Source organism: Saccopteryx bilineata, chromosome 2 (genome assembly GCF_036850765.1).
Source record: "Saccopteryx bilineata isolate mSacBil1 chromosome 2, mSacBil1_pri_phased_curated, whole genome shotgun sequence".
NCBI classification, from domain to species: domain Eukaryota; kingdom Metazoa; phylum Chordata; class Mammalia; order Chiroptera; family Emballonuridae; genus Saccopteryx; species Saccopteryx bilineata.
Genome location: NC_089491.1, coordinates 14,388,411 through 14,406,980, shown reverse-complemented (window position 1 = coordinate 14,406,980; position 18,570 = coordinate 14,388,411). Strand labels below are relative to the sequence as shown.

The 18,570-nt window shown below is 43.8% G+C and overlaps 1 protein-coding gene across 9 annotated transcripts in view; it reads left to right on the top strand.

The window, feature by feature from the left end:
- Window positions 1-18,570, top strand: part of CNTRL (centriolin) — a 93,118-nt gene that overhangs the window by 71,533 nt on the left and 3,015 nt on the right. For 6 of the 9 annotated variants that reach the window (XM_066256348.1, XM_066256347.1, XM_066256342.1 and 3 more), the window contains 10 exons: window positions 863-936; window positions 3,367-3,555; window positions 4,091-4,316; window positions 6,164-6,369; window positions 7,346-7,486; window positions 9,780-10,052; window positions 10,244-10,306; window positions 14,174-14,380; window positions 15,614-15,700; window positions 17,460-17,481. In XM_066256348.1, coding sequence (XP_066112445.1) covers window positions 863-936; window positions 3,367-3,555; window positions 4,091-4,316; window positions 6,164-6,369; window positions 7,346-7,486; window positions 9,780-10,052; window positions 10,244-10,306; window positions 14,174-14,380; window positions 15,614-15,673 — 1,439 coding nt within the window. In that variant the 3' untranslated portion in view covers window positions 15,674-15,700; window positions 17,460-17,481. Of the gene's footprint in view, window positions 1-862; window positions 937-3,366; window positions 3,556-4,090; window positions 4,317-6,163; window positions 6,370-7,345; window positions 7,487-9,779; window positions 10,053-10,243; window positions 10,307-14,173; window positions 14,381-15,613; window positions 15,702-17,459; window positions 17,482-18,570 lie in introns of those variants that run through there. The other 3 variants (XM_066256344.1, XM_066256345.1, XM_066256343.1) reach the window with 3 other exon arrangements.

The window sequence follows — 18,570 nt, the reverse complement described above, 5'->3', positions numbered from 1 at the left end:
GAATATACTAAAAGTCACTGAAATATATACCTTAAGTGGTTAAAATAATATGAGTATCTCAAAGCTGTTTAAAAAAACTAACTTTTGTTCCTTAAAGAACAATTTTAAAATAGCCAAAAAATGAAATAAAAATTACTATTGACCTCATTCCTTAAAGATAATTCCTATTAACAGTTCAGTGAATAGCCTTCCAGATTTTTCCTAGGCTTTTAAAAGAAAAAGGTGCAAATAATATCTTTATCACCAAATCTTTATAATAATTTATGATTATTTAGAAGTTACTAGGTAATTCTAGCTAATAATGTATTTGTTGATTACTTACTATGTTTTAGACATGATGCAAGTATTTTATATGCATTTTCTCATTTAATTGTAACATTTTTATGAGATAAAAACTATTATTTTACTCATTTACAAATGAGGGGACTTTTAGTTTCCTTGTCACTTAAGATAAATAAATGACTTGCTCAAGCTCACAGCCAGTATGTGGCAAAACCAATATAGATAAAATTTATTCCCAAATTGACTTCCTAAAAGGTACCAAATATGCATTTCTACCAGCAATGTTGAATGTCCCTGATTATAAATCTGGCACCTCATCAACACTAGGTATTAGTTGTAAAAATTTTTTTGTTAGGTTTTAAAAATGGAAGTCTTTAAAAACCTGAGCTCCATGCCCAGATCTGAGTTGTACATGTACCTCTCACTTTTGGCCTTTAAAAAAAGATAGTGTGGTATAGTCATACATTTAACAGAAACATATTTAAATTCACCTTCACTCTACTTTTAATGGGGAGTTAATGGGAATCTGGAAAATGCATACATATGTATTTCTTATTTCATATAAATGTTATTTCTGTAGAAAAACAAGAAGCACTGAACTCACTACAGGAAGAACTAGATAATGTTCAAGAACATTTGAACCTAACAAAACAGGTAAGCCTAACATATAATCTTCTACAATCTTCAGTCCTGAAGGGATGTGGACAATTGGTTAAAAAATCAATCAAATAGCCTGGTTCGTTTTCATACCAGCAGCTCCATAGGGCCATTTATATAACATAAACATCATATACCCCAAAATTTTGATGCAGAGCAGTGACTTTCTAGCTTATTTTAGTTCTAGAACTCTTTATTCAAACAACATGATGCTCAAAGTTAATAAATAAGGTGGCAACTAGAGCAGAGCCCAGCACAGCAGCCATGTGGATAGATACTTTAGGGACCACATGGACCATCTCTCATCTGTGGCACAGATGAGGCCTCCAAGGGCTGAGCTTGGATTTGATCATTCATGAGCTGCAGAGTAACTGCCAGATCTGGGCCCCTATGTTGTCAGCTGTTGCAGAGTGGATTCTTTGTGTGTGTGTGTGTGTGTGTGTGTGTGTGTGTGTGTGTGTGTGTGAGAGAGAGAGAGAGACAGAGACAGAGACAGAGACAGAGAGAGGGAAAAACAGGAAGGGAGAGAGATGAGAAGCATCAACTCTTCGTTGCGGCACCTTAGTTGTTCATTGATTGCTTTCTCATATGTGCCTTGACTGGGGGGCTACAGCAGACCGAGTGACCCCTTGCTCAAACCAGCGACCTGGGCTCAAGCTGGTGGTGAGCCTTGCTCAAACCAGATGAGCCTGCACTCAAGCTGGCGACCTCGGAGTTTTGAACCTGGGTGTTCCACGTCCCAGTCCAATGCTCTATTCACTGCACCACCGCCTGGTCAGGCCAGAGTGGATTCTTGACTCTCTTACACTTCTTTTCTCTCACTCTCTCTTTTTTTTTAAGTGAGAGAGAGACACACACACACAGGGACAGACAGACAGGAAGGGAGAGATGAGAAGCATCAACTGTAGTGTGGCACCTTAGTTATTCATTGACTGCTTTCTCATATGTGTCTTGACCAGGGAGCTCCAGCCGAGCCAGTGACCTCAGGGTCATGTCTTTGATCCTACACTCAAGCTGGATGAGCCCATGCTCAAACTGGCGACCTCAGGGTTTTGAACTTGGTTCCTCAGCATCCTAGGTTGACGCTCTTTTTACTGCACCACTGCCTGGTCAGGCTACTCTTACACTTCTGATAATCTTCTTAAAAGTAATTCAGGCCCTGGCTGGTTTGCCCAGTGGTAGAGCATTAGCCCAGCGTGTGGAAGTCCTGGGTTTGATTCCTGCCCAGGGCACACAGGAGAAGCGACCATCTGTTTTCCACCCCTCCCCCTTCTCTCTCTCTCTTTCTTTCTCTCTCTCTCTTTCTCTCCCTCCCTCAGCCACGGCTCAAGCAGTTGGAGCGAGTTGGCCCGGGTGCTAAGGATGACTCCATGGCCTTGCCTCAGGCACTAAAATGACTCCATTCCTGAGCAATAGAGCAACAGCCCAAGATGGGCAGATCACTGGCCCCTCAGTGGGCTTGCCAGGTGGATCCCAGTACGGGCACATAGGGGAGTCTGCCTGCTTCTCACATAATAAAAAACAAAAAAAGTAATTCAGTGTTGTCCTGTGAGAACAGTGTTATAAATTGAGTCCTAAATAACCTCAACTTCTGGGCCTCTAGTCTGCACTATGTAAATTAAGGGTTTGATTAGACATCTAAATTCTCTTCTACCTCTAGGATTCTGTGTTTCTAAGATGTATAAAGTATAAAATCAAAGTATTCTATCTTTACAAAAGTCTTACATGGGTTCTCATGAATATTTTTTGTGTTGTCAGAAACATAATTTTTTTAAAAATGCGTAATTTGATGAAAAGTGTGTTTTTATTTTCTGAGATTTTTAGAACTCAGAAATTATACTATTACTGTGTAAATAGTTCTTTATTTATTTTGGGAGAGAAGAGAGAGGAGAGAGAGAGAGAGAAAGAGAGAGAGGAGAGAGAAAGAGAGAGATATGGGGGGGAAGGATCAGGAAGCATCAACTCCCATATGTGCCTTAACCAGGCAAGCCCAGGGTTTCAAACCAGCTGCCTCAGTGTTCCAGGTCGACGTTTTATCTACTGCACCATAAATATTTCAAATGATATTAAAACCATGATTCTAGGTTTATTTTTAATAAGAATTAACCATATTCACAATTGTTCTTAATTTCCTAGAAGCCTTTGAGGTGGGTATTATTTATTCCCACCTCAGTGACCATGCAACTGGAGCTCAGAGGCACTGCATCTCTTGCTGAGGTTCTGACCTCTTCTGTCATCTTGTTTTTCAGGGGTACTGAAAACAGGAAAGCCAATGACTGAGTTCTGGCTACGTTTGTATAACTTTGTTGAGAAAATAAATGATACGGAACTTTTATTTTGTCAGACTTAGCAGATGTTGGGGTGGCATTAGCCACCTCTAGTAAAGATAGCTCTGTTGGTGACTTCAATTTATTCTTTCATCTAAAGGATCTGCTCTATACTACCAAGTGTAAGGATGCCCTGCTCAGTGAGCAGGTTAGGCTTCAGAAGGACATCAGCGAGTGGATAAAGAAGTTGGAAGACTGCCAAAAAGAAGGGGAGATGAAACAACAACAGCTTCAAATGCTCCAGAATGAGGTTGAAGAAAACAAAGCCAAACTAGTCCAACAAGAAATGGTACTAGACTTTTATGATTCTGCGTAGCAGGGAACACTGTCGCTCATGCGAGCTTTCTTCCCCTGGCAGACACCTGCTGAGAGTACCCTCCGTGGGACTAGCTCCCCTTTAACTGGGCGTTTTGTAACCAACTCTCTCTCTGTTAGTATTTCTGGACTATTAAGGCCTTAGAACATTGTTCCTATAAAGCAGCGGTTCTCAACTTGTGGGCCGCGACCCCGGCGGAGACCATGGCTTTAGGCGACCCCTGTGTTTTGGTCGTTCGACCCCCGCCGGGGTCGCGACCCACAGGTTGAGAACCGCTGCTATAAAGAATCCTGATGGCCACATGGCATTTGCTGCTGACTCCCCTTCTCACATGCTGCCCACATCGTCTTCCAGTCCCTGCTTGATCACCTTTGTAGAGGGAACTCACTTCACCGTAGGTTGTTTTCTGTGTCTGTTGAACTGGACTCTTATCTAGTGTCTTGGAATGTTCCCCTTTTTGGGACATTATTTGTTACTCTGTGACTGACTAAAGTTGTTGTTTATTAAGATGTTTCAAAGACTCCAGGAAGAGAGAGAGAGTGAAGAAAAAAAAGTAGAAGCCAGTAAAGCGACCCTGAAGGAGCAGCGGCACCTGCTGGAGCAGGAGCTCACCGACCAGAAGAGCAGGCTAGGCCAGGTGCTCACACATCTGGCGGTGGCGGAAGAGCGCCTCGGGGCTCTGCAGGAGGAGGAGAGGCGGGGCGAGGCTCTGCAGCAGCGGCTCTCCCAGGCCCGTGCGTATCCAGCAACGTCGCATTGGGGGGCGGGGGGTGCCTCTTCTGGTTCTTGCAAAAGTGTACAGGGGACCCAGGCCCCAAGCATAGCCCAGAAAGGCAGGAGAGGCACAGGGAAGTGTGGTACACATCTGATCCTCCCAGTCTGCGAGAGAGGAGTTAACAGTTTGCTTTACGACGATGCCATTTGATCTGACTGTTGGTATTTGAGACTGTCAAGCCTTTTTACTTTAGCATATTGTCTTTGAGAATGTCATCTTGAGAAAGTGGGACAGCAAGCAAAGAGGGCCAGAAGGTGCTCCCCGGCTTTCTGTGACGTACGTTATTTATAAGCTTTGGGAACAATGACCCATTTCATCTCAACCAGTGATAAAATCAGTATTAACTGTTCTATCCAAATTTTTTTTTTAATTTTTTTTATATTATTTTATTTATTCATTTTAGAGAGGAGACAGAGGGGGACAGAGAGAGACAGAGAGAGACAGAGACAGGGGGGAGGAGCTGGAAGCATCAACTCCCATATGTGCCTTGACCAGGCAAGCCCAGGGTTTCGAACCAGCGACCTCAGCATTTCCAGGTCGATGCTTTATCCACTGTGCTACCACAGGTCAGGCTTTCCAAATTTAATAATGACAGATTTCTGTCAAATTCAACAAATACCAAAACACAGGTATTTACCTTTGGGTCTGTTCTCTTTTAAGCCGTATATAAATGAAGTTAACATGGGAATCCAGGATACATGGTTGTTCTGACATCAATAAATGGTTTCTTTCAGCAGGGTTTAATAATGCTCAGAAAATGCTATCCATCCCTCACCCTCCCGGAATGAACTCAATGGACTTGGGGATCTGGGAACTTTTCTCCTGGGAACTCTTGATAGAACAAAACCCAACTATTTCATTATGAAAATGAAACTTAGGCCCTGGCCGGTTGGCTCAGTGGTAGAGCGTCGGCCTGGCATGCAGAAGTCCCAGGTTCGATTCCCGGTCAGGGCACACAGGAGAAGCGCCCATCTGCTTCTCTACCCCTCCCCCTCCCCTTCCTCTCTGTCTCTCTTCCCCTCCTGCAGCCAAGGCTCCATTGGAGCAAAGATGACCCCGGGCGCTAGAGTGGCTCTGGTTGCAACAGAGAGCCGCGCCAGAGGGGCAGAGCATCGCCCCCTGGTGGGCAGAGCGTCACCCCTGGTAGGCGTGCCGGGTGGATCCCGGTCGGGCGCATGCGGGAATCTGTCTGACTGTCTCTCCCTGTTTCCAGCTTCAGAAAAATACAAAAAAAAAAAAAAAAAAAAAAAAAAAAATGAAACTTAAGAAAACTTAAAGAGAAAAATGTAGCCATGCCAGAGGTGTAAAAAGCGAAATCTGTGTAGGATGTTACTCTAAAGAGGGAAATGGAAAAACGTGTTTTAGATGCCACTATTATGTATTGAGTTTCACTGTGTACTAGGTATTTGCACCCGTGACCCCAGTTGAACACCAGCAGATAGGTTCCCCCTGTGAAACAGGGCTCAGACCTTTCCCAGTCCTGGGTCCCTTGCCCCGCGCCACCTCCTGTGTAGGGGGCGTACTGGTGTGCCTCCCTTTATGAAAATCAAGACTTATAAAACACTTCTGCGGTCTGTTCCGTGTTCCCTGCACCTCAGGATCGGTGCTTTGACTTAGCAAGGAGACAGTATGTCCAAGACCAGTTATGTCAAGAGGCACCCTTATCAGGACCTTTTTCTGGGCCTTTGATATGGATGGGAGAACTTGGGAGATTTAGTGACAGAGGAGTGGGTGGCATGTCATTATGCAATCTGCCTACAGCCAGCCCAGGACCTCTGGCTAAAGTACTAAAAATGCTCATTTCAGAACAACAGCTTTCAGAACGGGAGCAGCAGTTACTGGAAAAGTCAGATCAACTGCTGGCTCTGCAGAAAGAGACAGATTCTATGAGGGCAGACTTCAGCCTCTTGCGGAACCAGTTCTTGACAGAGAGAAAGAAATCGGAGAAACAAGTTCTCAGCCTGAAGGAAGCACTGAAGACGCAGCGGAGCCAGCTGGAGAAGAACCTTCTTGTGAGTACCTGTTGCCCCGGCAGTTTATGAGGACGTGGTGCGTGGAAACGGGTACCTCGAACGCTGCTTCAGCGTGGAGGAGCCAGCGTCCCTGTCGACCCCACTGGTGCTTGTGGTGCGTTTATGCATCTTGTTCTTGAAGCTGATGGTGGATTCTGCCTGAGTCTGAGCTGCAGCCCCAGAGGAGCCCTGTCTGAGCGGGAAGATGGTTCTGTGAACAGGGTCAGCATACAGCAGAGAGCCATCCCAGCCCAAGCCGCTGCTCACCCTCCGCGGCAGGGTGCAGGCGGCGGGGGAGACGGCTGCTGACCACCTGACACAGCCGCAGGCAGGGACCACGGGCTCTTCGGCGTCAACATCAGCTTTGATTAATCATTATCCTAAGACTAGGAAGCGCAGTCTAGCACTCTTTTATCCCTGAAATTTTGGGAGGTGATGCTGGTATTAATTCAAAACAGTTATGGTAGGTGGGGCAGATGGCCAGCCTCAGGCACTGTCCCAGGGGTGGGCTTATCTAACACTGAGGGCGTTAACACAGCCTGTGGTGTGAATGGAACTTTAAATCATGTGTTTGCCAAAAGGTGATAGATGCCCTTACAGCCAGTGGTAGGGCAACATGATTGTAAAGAGCGGATGCAGATACCTAGATTTTAATCCTCCCAAAACCCTTTGACTATGGGGGTCATTGTTTGTTTTGCAGACAACTTAATAGAGGCTCAGAAAGGGAAAGTAACTTATTATCAAAAGTAATGTTGCAGATCTATCTGATTCAGACTTTGGGCTGACAGCTTCTGAGCACGTGTGTACTCCCAGCTCCACCACAGCCGCTAAAGGGCAGGTAGAATCCCCCCCACACCCCCATTTACAGCTAGAGAAGCTGCGGCCAGGTGGGGATTAAGTTACAGAGCTAGTGAGTGCATCAGCCAGCAACACCGTCTCGTGCTCGAGCGCAGTCATTTTTCTCCTCCTGTGCTAGGAGCAAAAGCAGGAGAACAGCTGCATGCAGAAGGAAATGGCAACGATCGAGCAGGTGGCCCAGGACAACCACGAGCGGGCCAGACGCCTGATGAAGGAGCTCAACCAGATGCAGCAGGAGTACACGGACCTCAAGAGACAGGTGTGTCCCGGCAGAGGGCACTCGCGAGGCGCACTCGCTCCCGTGGCTGCAGCAGGCTCTCTCTCAGCTAGCTCTTTAAGAGGACTGCTTCTCTGTGGGAGTTGTGAAAATCTGACTAGAAGAATGTCTGTTGAGTCAAATTTGTTTTTTTAGTCTTAAAATTAGAAATATACTTCCAGCCTGACCAGGTGGTGGTGCAGTGGATAGAGCATCGGACTGGAACGCGGAGGACCCAGGTTCAAAATGTTGAGGTTGCTTGCTTATCCAGCTTGAGTGTGTCACTGGCTTAAGCATGGGATCATAGACATGACTCCATGGTCTCTGGAGTGAGCCCAAAGGTCATTGGCTTGAGCCCAAGGTCACTGGTTTGAGCAAGGGGTCACTTGTTCTGCTATAGACCCCTGGGCAAGGCACATATGAGAAAGCAATCAATGAACAATTAAGGTGCTGTAACGAAGAATTGAGGCTTTTCATCTCTCTCTCTCTCTTGCTGTCTGTCTCTCCCTATGTCCCCCTCTCTCTCTGTCTCTCAAAAAAAAATGTTCTTCCATAAGAAAAAAGTATTTGTTAAAAATATACAGTGTGTCCATAAAGTCATGGTGCACTTTTGACTGGTCACAGGAAAGCAACAAAAGACGATAGAAATGTGAAATCTGCACCAAATAAAAGGAAAACCCTCCCAGTTTCTGTAGGATGTTGTGGCAGCATGTGCGCATGCGCAGATGATGACGTAACACCGTGTATACAGCAGAGCAGCCCACGGCCATGCCAGTCAAGATGTGGACGGTACAGAGGAAAGTTCAGTGTGTTCTGTGGCTCGCTAAATTCTAATCCATGACCAAAGTGTAACGTGAATATCGGCACGTTTATAACGAAGCACCACCACATAGGAATAACATTACTCGGTGGGATAAGCAGCTGAAGGAAACCGGCAGTTTGGTGGAGAAACCTCGTTCTGGTAGGCCATCAGTCAGTGACGAGTCTGTAGAGGCTATACGGGATAGCTACCTAAGGAGCCCTAAAAAATCTGTGCGTGAGCCCACATTGAACTGCACTGAGTATGAAACTGGAAGAGTTTTCCTTTTATTTGGTGCAGATTTCACATTTCTATCGTCTTTTGTTGCTTTCCTGTGACCTGTCAAAAGTGCAACATGACTTTACGGACACACTGTACTTTTTAAATTCCCTTAAATTCAACAAGCTTTTTGTTCGTTTAGAGAGAAAAAATGAAGTTCCTCAGCATAAAATTTTATTATGTCCCAAAGAAGTATGTTGAAATGTTAGATTATTCTGTCAGAAAGAAGTCTGTTAGAGCCAAACCCCCAAAGAAAAATGACTCGAGGGGAGCCTTCGCCGTCCTGCAGTGGGTGGTGTGACTGCAGTCTCCTCCTGGACGCCCCTGGGCCAGTGTCAGCATCTGGGCCACTCAGAACTCTGGTCGGGTTGCTATGGCCACTCAGTTGACCCTGCCACACTTTGTCCTTAGAACAACCCCATATAGCCATTCGGTTTTGTCTGTGTCTCCAAGCCACCCCCCATATACACCCTCTTTCATTCAAGAAACAAACATTTTATTTAAAGGCTCCAAGCCTCTGCAAACGTGGGTATGACTACATATATTCACTAAGCTCATCACAGAGAGGGTCCCATAGAGTAATGTCATGTATCAGACACCACAGTCCATGACGCCCGAGGAAGCACCTCTAGACCACCCGGCCTACCAGATTGTCCCCTGTAAAATGAAGGCATTTCACCAGATCATTCCTAAGGCCCCTTTCAGCATTATTATTTATAATCTAGATCACTTAGGACTTATTGCAGTAACAGCCCTATTCTCCTTTCAGGCTTTATTATTGTAGTTCCTTTTATTTAGTGGGTACCACTAAAGTATTTCATAAAAATTTCCTTCCAGTTCTCACATGTTTTAATGCAAGGTATTAACTTAATGAATAACCAAGGTATCAGATTCAAAAGTTAGCTGACTTGCCCAAAGTCCTAGGCAGTGTTTACTAGCAGTGCAACTGAAATCCAGCTCCATCTAACTGCAGGGAGACAGACTTCCACAGAGGAGCACAGCGTCAAGGAGCACTGTGCCCTGCTCTTCTAACTGGCACTTGCTCCATTCAAAAGGCCAGTAAATTCATTTACTTGGTAGCTTACAGGTACTTGAGTAGTTGAAGAATCTTAAGTTTTTTACATTTGTGGATCTTTAAATACATGACACATTAAACAGTATAATTCCAGGTAAGTCCCAAACTGGACTAGCGGTGTTTGTGTTTGCCCCACTCTTCAGATGGCAAGCCAGAACGACCTGGAGAGAAGACAGATGGAAATCAGTGAAGCAATGAGGACGCTTAAATCCGAGGTGAAAGATGAAATCCGAACCAGCCTGAAGAATCTCAACCAGTTTCTTCCAGAACTCCCAGCAGATCTGGAAGCTATTTTGGAAAGGAACGAAACCCTAGGAGGAGGGCTGGAAAGCTTGAAAGAGAACTTTCCATTCACCATGAGTGAGAGACCATCTCCTTTGGAAGAAAGACCTAGTTTTTCCCAGGTTCATATAACGGTAAGAGTTTGTCCTGCTGTGCTCTGGACTTCGTGGAAGGATAATTTGGTCATATCCCTCCCCCTCCCCCCCGTTTAGCTGGAAATCAGACTTGAGGAGGGTAGGAGGAGGGAGAGGCCGGCTGGTTACTGGTAGTGGTTTGGTGACTGACATCTCCTCTCCCTCTCCCTCTCCCTCTCCCTCTGACAAAGGACGAGCAGTGGCGTGGGGAAGCGCTGCGGGAGAAGCTGCGGCACCGCGAAGACCGCCTCAAGGTCGCTGTCACAGTACCTACAGAGCATGCGTTACTTGGCGGGTGAGGGGGGGACTTGCTTGCACTCACATGCTGCTGTCACACTGGCTCTAGGCAGCACTGCAGCAATTTATAGATATAGGAGCGAAGCTCAGAGATGTTGGCATCACATAGTTAACGGCAGGGTCGGTATTCAAAACCATGAGTTCTGGTATTAGGCCAGCACTCTTTAACCTGTGTAATGCTGCTTGGTCTCAGCTAGAACAGACAGAACCCAGGCGTTTGGGGCGGGAACTAGAGACAGTGAATAAACAATAAGGCGCTCACAGGTCAGTGGCCGGGGGAAAGACTGGGAATACTGGAAGAGTAGGCGTGGGTGTCTGATAAGTTGTTTGGCTCTGAGCGTGTTGAGTTCGAAGGCCTGTGACTCATCCAGGGAAGCATGTCTGTCTGTAGGCAGCTGAAAATAAGAGTCTAGGATTTAGCAGTCAGTGTTGACCTAAAGGTTTGGGGTTAAGAGTTGAAAAATGAGAGTGAGGTGGAACAAGAGAGGACAGAACCATCTTTGGAGAACAGCCATATATTTACATATTGTCCACTAGCTGTACCCGGCCACACGTTGCTGTGGCTCAGTCTAGGTAAATGGAAAAGAAAGAAAAGAGAAAGCGCACATTTCTAATCTGTTTAATTTCACAGTGCTTCTGGGTATACAATGTTTTTTGTTGTTCCATTGTCTGTGCAGATATAGCGATGGTCTGGTTTGCCGAGTCTAGAATACACAGCATATAATTGTCCATGTGAGAAGCAATCCGTGTGTAGATTTAAAGCGCACAATTCTAAAGATTGGCCATGAGCTTTGTTGATGGTGATTGCAAACGCCAATTAATTGGGAATTGCAATCTCTGAAATTGAAATGGCATATCCGTTGGAATCATAGGAATGCGAGGAATGAGGACATCTTCACCTTTGAAAGGTCCTATCAAGATTGTTGCTTCTCCAACATTGCTCATTAATTTTTTACAGCACACAGACCCACACACTTCATGTTTTACCATGAAATCCATCAGCGATTTCAGCTTCTGTCTGAAAACACATGCTGTGACGTCATGCCTATCCACCGGAGATCGCCCAGGAAGCGAGAGCTGTTGTATATCGTCCCAAGCTGGATTGCATGTGAATGTAATGAATAGGTCTGAACGCCCGTGGTGACGAACATACGCAATTGCATCTTAAGCATACTCATGCATGTGACGTGCACTGCCTGTATATGAAGATGGCAAAATCGTTAGTCTTCCATCGTTAGTTGTATTACCATCATTTACAACTGCATCTCGCAAATGAACGTATTCTTCAGAGCAAAGCTTGGTCTGATTCAAATGGATTAATATCAAACATTCTGTTTTGATTTTTGCATACATATCTACGATGTATTGGTGAAACAATTGACAGCATTTCAAAATGTGACTGTCTTCATTCTCTCGAATTGTTAATCGGTATGAATGACAGTTCATTGCGCTGCATTTCATATTTGTTTCTTCACCACTGACTAGATTTATCATCTTAACGTTGAAGTGATATCCATCGGCACCATCCCCAAAAGTAATTGGATATTGCAGGGCATTGTAGCATCAATTAGTTTCTGCAAATTTTGTCAGTTGATTGTTTCTCCGATGAAGAACAATATCTCTAGGTTGGAATTGATCTCTGACTATAACAATTGCCACTTCGTCTATAGCTGGAGCATTGAATCTTCGCACATGTTCTCCAGCAACCGTTTGTCAGCGTGAATGACAATCTTGTGTGTATCAGATGGCATCATGTCAATTGCTGTTTTGAACAAATGCACTAAATTGTTTTTTCGTGAAGAAGCTCTTGCAGTTTGGAAACGGATCTTTTTATGCCGGTAGAAATTCCGCAGCGTGCATTCAACTCATCATTGCCATCACCGATGAAATACATTTGTAAGAATTTATGTTGGTCATCTGGGAATGGAAGCAGGCTTTATGATAAATTTGTCCTTTCACTTTGAAAGTTGGCATGAATTGATGAGCTGTTAACGATTTCTGTGCCAAACGATATCATTTGGAAGCATGAGTTCTGTTTCCTGATGTTAGATAGGAAATGCTTTGATTTGGCGGTATATCCGGCAAGCAGTTTTCAATGGCTCTGGTGGTCCTCCAAGTTGAGGCAGTTTAATTTTTCCGGCGGCGCAACACATTCCTTTCGTTTCTCCATTGAAGTTCAGAGCCTTGCAATAAAGACACACTTATGATGAGAACATACCAGCTCAAACTATAATCATCAGCTGAGTTGTACCAGAATGCAAGGCGATTATAATCGCGTGATTGCTGAGCACGGAGTCGTGTTTGACGCTGATCTGCTGTTTTTTGTTAACATCTTTCAGCCACTCTCAGCCTGTCCTGTTCATTCTGTTGAGAACGAAGCAGATCTGAAGCTACAGAATGTGATCCCTGTGGGCCCTGGCCGGTTGGCTCAGCGGTAGAGCGTCAGCCTGGCGTGCGGGGGACCCGGGTTCAATTCCTGGCCAGGGCACATAGGAGAAGCGCCCATTTGCTTCTCCACCCCCACCCCCTCCTTCCTCTCTGTCTCTCTCTTCCCCTCCCGCAGCCAAGGCTCCATTGGAGCAAAGATGGTCCAGGCGCTGGGGATGGCTCCTTGGCCTCTGCCCCAGGCGCTAGAGTGGCTCTGGTCGCGGCAGAGCGACGCCCCGGGGGGGGGGGGAGGGCAGAGCATCGCCCCTGGTGGGCGTGCCAGGTGGATCCCGGTACCCGCCGGTCGGGCGCATGTGGGAGTCTGACTGTCTCTCCCCGTTTCCAGCTTCAGAAAAATACAAAAAAAAAAAAAAAAAAATGAATGTGATCCCCGTGCTCGCAACCATGCATCCTCAAGTCTGGCTGCACGTAAATGAATTGTAAATAGGAAACATTGAAATGGAATCATAAAATATTTAGTATAGCGTGTGTTGCTTTTACGTCCAACAGATGGCGCTGTTTTTCAAAAAAAAAGTATGTTTTTACCTGTCACAGGTGTAATATCTATATCTATATAATAGTAGGTATGTAAAAAAGAGCACGTGTTCGAATGCAACGTTTTCTCAAAATTTCAAAGCAATCGGTGAAGAACTTTTGGAGATTTAAGATTTTGAACAAACGAACATTTACATTTTTATTGATATTTATATAAAAGATATATACAGCATGGGCTGAGAGGAAGCCTTTTGTGTATTGAGTGGAGGCCCTTGAAAATAGCCTTCAGCCGCATGTGGCTATTTAAATGTAAATTTATTATAATTAAATCAGGTTTAAAACTGAGTTCTTCAGTTGCCATATTTCCCGCTCTCAATAGCCACATATGACTACTGGCGATCATACTGGACAGTGCAGATAGGGAGCAGTCCCTTGGCCACAGAAAGTTCTGTTGGACAGTGCAGCTGTAGACAGAATCACTGAAGGTGCAGCAGTGGGAAGGCCAGAGGTCATCGGGTGGAGGAGCAAACACGTGGTGAGTGACACTGAAGACATCAGGTATAAGCCCGTCTTCTGAGTCTGGGCAGAGAGGGAAGAGAGATGGGGCAGTAATTGAACGAGGAAGCTGTGGATACAGGCATCCTCAGAAATGTTACAACGCAGAGAACAGGCTGAGTCAGAGGCCCAGTTAATGACAACACAGAGTGGTGCAAGTTTGCGCACACTGAGTGCGGTGTGTACTTCTAGAATTTTTCTTTTTAGGATGAGCATTTTCAGCAGCCATTTTTACTTTATGATCGTCAGATCTGCCTATCAAATGTTAAATGCGAGGAAGCTACTGAGTAATACATCTAGAACATATCTTCTGTATAAAATCCTAAATTTTACCCTAACACTTTCAGGCCCAGCTGCGACGCTGCATGTCCAAGCAAGCAGAAGTGTTAATCAAAGGGAAGCAGCAGACAGAGGGCACTTTACACAGCTTGAAGAGACAGGTCGATGCTTTAGGGGAACTGGTCACCAGCACCTCTGTAGATTCCACATTGTCACCGAGTCTGTCTCAGCTGGAGTCTTCCTTCGCAGAGGACTGTCAGCTTGGACCCAGCCAGGTAAAGGATCTCTTCACTAGGGGCTGACCTATGTTTGGAGAGTGCCTGAAAGCTTTGTGGTTCATAATCTAGAGGAAACAAGTGCAGAAGGAAAAAAATGCGGCCTTCAAATCTCTGGAAAACTTGTCCTAGGAAAGACTTGTTTTTTCATGGTCCCTAGGAAAACTGGAATCATCCGGTTGGTAGAAGTAGGAGCTGATGGCTTAGGAAACAGACTAGAACTGGAGACTGCGTGACCTGTCAGCGACGTACTCAGTTCTGCTATTGATGTCCTCCGTGGCTGGATTACTTATTCTCTACTGGGTCATTTAGTTTAGACCTGTGAAGCCCTTTGAGTCTTTAGTCTGCTGTCCCCCTGTATCCCAGGGAAAGGGACTGACTGCCCACTGTCACCCCTCAGCAGAAGTTTGAATACAGACCTCTTAACCCAGGCTCTATTAAAAAAAAACCTGAATTTCACAGAGGTTTTCTGTGTGACTTTGATAGGTTAATCATTTAGGAAGAACGTGAAATATACTCATGGATTGGTGAATAGTAACCTAGTACTACTGTCAGAGGCAGGTATTAGCTACCATTTTTGAGTGCCTACTGTATTTTCTCATCTAATCTTTACATCCTGAGAGGTAGGGTTATTCCTTTATACTGATAAGGAAATTGTATAAAATGAAAAATGATCTCAAGGTCACAGCAAAATACAAAACCAGGACAGAGCCTAATCTATCTTTATCACAGAGCAGTGTATGGAATGGTTGAGCCACAAGAACATTCAAGGACAGTTGCCTCTTTATCAGGCACAAGCTCCTTAGCAGTAGAGCAAAGATTTAAATATGATTACCTTAAAACTTTCTATGGTAGGACCCAAGTCAGGTACAGGCCCAAACCTTCATGGGCCTCTGGCCATGCCTGAAGGAAGAGGGTGTCAGGTGGCTTTGGAGGTAAGACAGCCTCCGGGAGTGGGAGGTGAATGCACAGGGGTTCGGGTTCGGGGCCAGGTTCACTCAGTTGTTGGCTCATGGTGGCAGCCAGAAAAGTTCAGGTGCTCGAAAGTCAAGAGAGGAAGAGGAGGGGTTAGAGGCACAATGAGGTAAGACTGTTAGAATTATTTTGGAGTTGGGGTTGTAATCCAGGTCTCTGTGGGACAAGATCCCACACTACATTGGAGTTAGGGAGCTGGCTTCTGAGACTAATTTTTTATTTTATTATCTGAGCCTAATGCTTTATCTCCCTTTTCAGAGCTCCTTCCAACAAGTTCTACAAGGTCCATCAAAATCACGAGACAGTTACCGACACTGATGCCACTCTGAGCTTCCTGCTTACTGGGTACATATTACAAATAGTTCTTTTTCTTTTCCACAAAACTTAAAAAAAAACTTACTGAATTTATTAGGGTGACATCAGTTAATAAAACCGTAGGTTTCAGGTATACAGTTCTATTAAACATCATCTGTATATCGTATTGTGTGTTCCCCACCGATAGTTATGTCTCCCTCCATCACCACTTCCCCCTGTTCTACCTCCAGTCACCCTACGGTCCTTTGGGTAATCACCATACTGTTTATCTGTGTCTCTAAGTTGTGTGGTGTTGTTTTTTTTTTTTACTTAATCACTTCACCTTGTTCACCCAGCCCCAAACCCCCTCCCCTCTGAGAGCTGTCAGTCTGTTCTCTGTAAGTCCGTTTCTATTTTGTTATTTTGGTCATTAGATTCCATATATGTGAAATAATATGGTAATTTGTCTTTCTCTGACTGGCTTATTTCACTTGGTTTAATAATCTCCAGGTTCACCCATGCTCTCAAAAGGTTAAGTTTTCCTTCTTTTTATAGTCTGAGTAGGGTTCCATTATATAAATGTGCCACCGCATTTTAATCCCCTCATGTGCTGGTGGGCACTTGGGCTGCTTCCAGATCTTAGCTATTGTAAATAATGGTGCAGTGAACATAGGGATGTACATATTCTTTTGAATTAGTTTTGGGTTTCTTCGTATATATTCCCAAAAGTGGAATCGCTGGGTTATATATTGCATTTTTAATTTTTTGAGGAAACCCCAGTTCTCCACGGTGGCTGTACCAATCTGCACTCCTACCAACAGTGCACGGGGTTCCCTTTGCTCCACATCCTCGCCATCACTTGTTAACGTATTGATGAGCGCCATTTGGACAGGTGTGAGGTGATAACTCATTGTAGTTTTAATTTGTACCTCTGATGATTAGTGATGTTGAACATCTTTTCATGTACCAATTTGTCATCTGTAAGTCTGCTTTGAAGAAGTGTCTATTTAGGTCTTTTGCCCATTTTTAAATTGGATTTTTTTAAAAAATTTTTTTGGTGTTGAGTTGTAAAAATTTGGGGTATTAACCCCTTATCAGATTATAATTGCAAATGTTTTCCCATTCAGTAGGTTGTCTTTTCATTGTTGTTCTTTGCTATCAAAAACTTTTTATTGTCCCACTTTTTTCCCCCTTGCCTGAGGAGATATATCAGAAAACGTATTGCTATGAAATATGTCCAAGATTTTACTGCCTATGTTTTCATCTAGGATTTTTTATGTTTTAAACGATTCCTTTAACTAGCACTTTCAGTTGGAAGATTTTTTTTGTGTGTGTGACAGAGAGTCAGAGAGAGGGCCAGATAGGGACAGACAGACAGGAAGGGAGATGAGAAACATCAGTTCTTTGTTGCAGCTCCTTAGTTCATTGATTGCTTTCTCATATGTGCCTTGACCGCGGGCCTACAGCAGACCGAGTAACCCCTTGCTCGAGCCAGCAACCTTGGGCTCAAGCTGATGACCTCCGGGTCTCGAACCTGAGTTCTCTGTATCCCAGTCCAATGCTCTATCCACTGCGCCACTGCCTGGTCAGGCAGTTGAAAGATCTTGAATTCTAGCTTATCATAGTCTTAAGAAAAAGTAACCTTTAAAAATTTTTCTCAGATAATTTTCTAGTGGTTCATCTTAAGACATTTTTCCCAAGTGCTCAAATATATTTACCTATTTAGCCATCTTGCTATCACTTAGTTCTATTGTTAAGACTGTTTTTACTGTTGCAAGAACTCATCCTTTCTTGCTTTGTTTTACTGTAGGAAAAAAACGGTTCAGCCAGATCTCCATTACCTCACTAACTTCATAGTTGGGAATGCCACTTGAATTTTTTCAAGATCCAGTGAATCTAGATGCTGGAACTCCACTGTAGTTTATCTCACTTGTACCAATAAGGCCAGGGGTTTTGTAAATCACTTGTACAAATGGCAACAGCTGTGTACAATTTAAAACAGGGTCCTAGATGCCTGAGCATTTTTTTTAATCTTTGAAATTTGTTATAAAACCAATGCTGAATGTAACTGCAAATTTGAATCCTTAAACTGTTAAAATCTATAGTTAACAAAGAAAGAATAGACTTAGGTTCTTCATTTATATTGTCAAAAGTTATTTTTGGATTTTGCTTAAAATCTATTTTCGTATGAAAATAAAAGGTAAAATGAATTTGGGGTTATTGTCTGACTTTACATTTCACAAATCTACAGAAAAGCCATCATATTATTGTCTTGATTATAAGAAGTGACTATCTTTCAAATGATTTGCCATCTTTTACCTGTAAGTTCAAGTTTGTTGTACCTATCAAAGAATAGGTTTCATCTTTGGAAATCTGTTATAAAACTGTTACAGTTCGGGTGCTTTTTCTCAACCAAAAATATTCTTTGGTGGAAAAATAAAATTTTGTATTGGAGAATCTGACCCAGGAATAAATTCAAATTGAGTTCATATTCAAATTTTTGAAAGACTTCAATGGCTCAACTCCTGTCTGTAAATAATTTCTCTAAAAACAAGAATAGCAATAGCAACTACTTCACAATCAAATGTTTGGCAAGAGTTATTCCCGTGGGATAGGTGAAGTATGAAAGTAAGTGTAGTAGATTAGATTTTAAAATATTCCCAAGGACTCTTTTCTAGGCTCCTAGGACAGCTTCTGAACCACAACACATGGTATATGCCATGTTACTACAATACAGAATGGCTGTGTAGTAATCCTCCTCTTAAAAAGTTGTTTGGCTACAACTGGACCACTAAGATATGGGATATAGTTACAATGAAGACAATGAAAGTGACAGAATTTACTAGTACATAGTAAGTTCTAGAAGGCCTCTAATTGCAAAAATAAAAATTGTTTTGGGTAGTGTCTTTTGTACTTAGTTT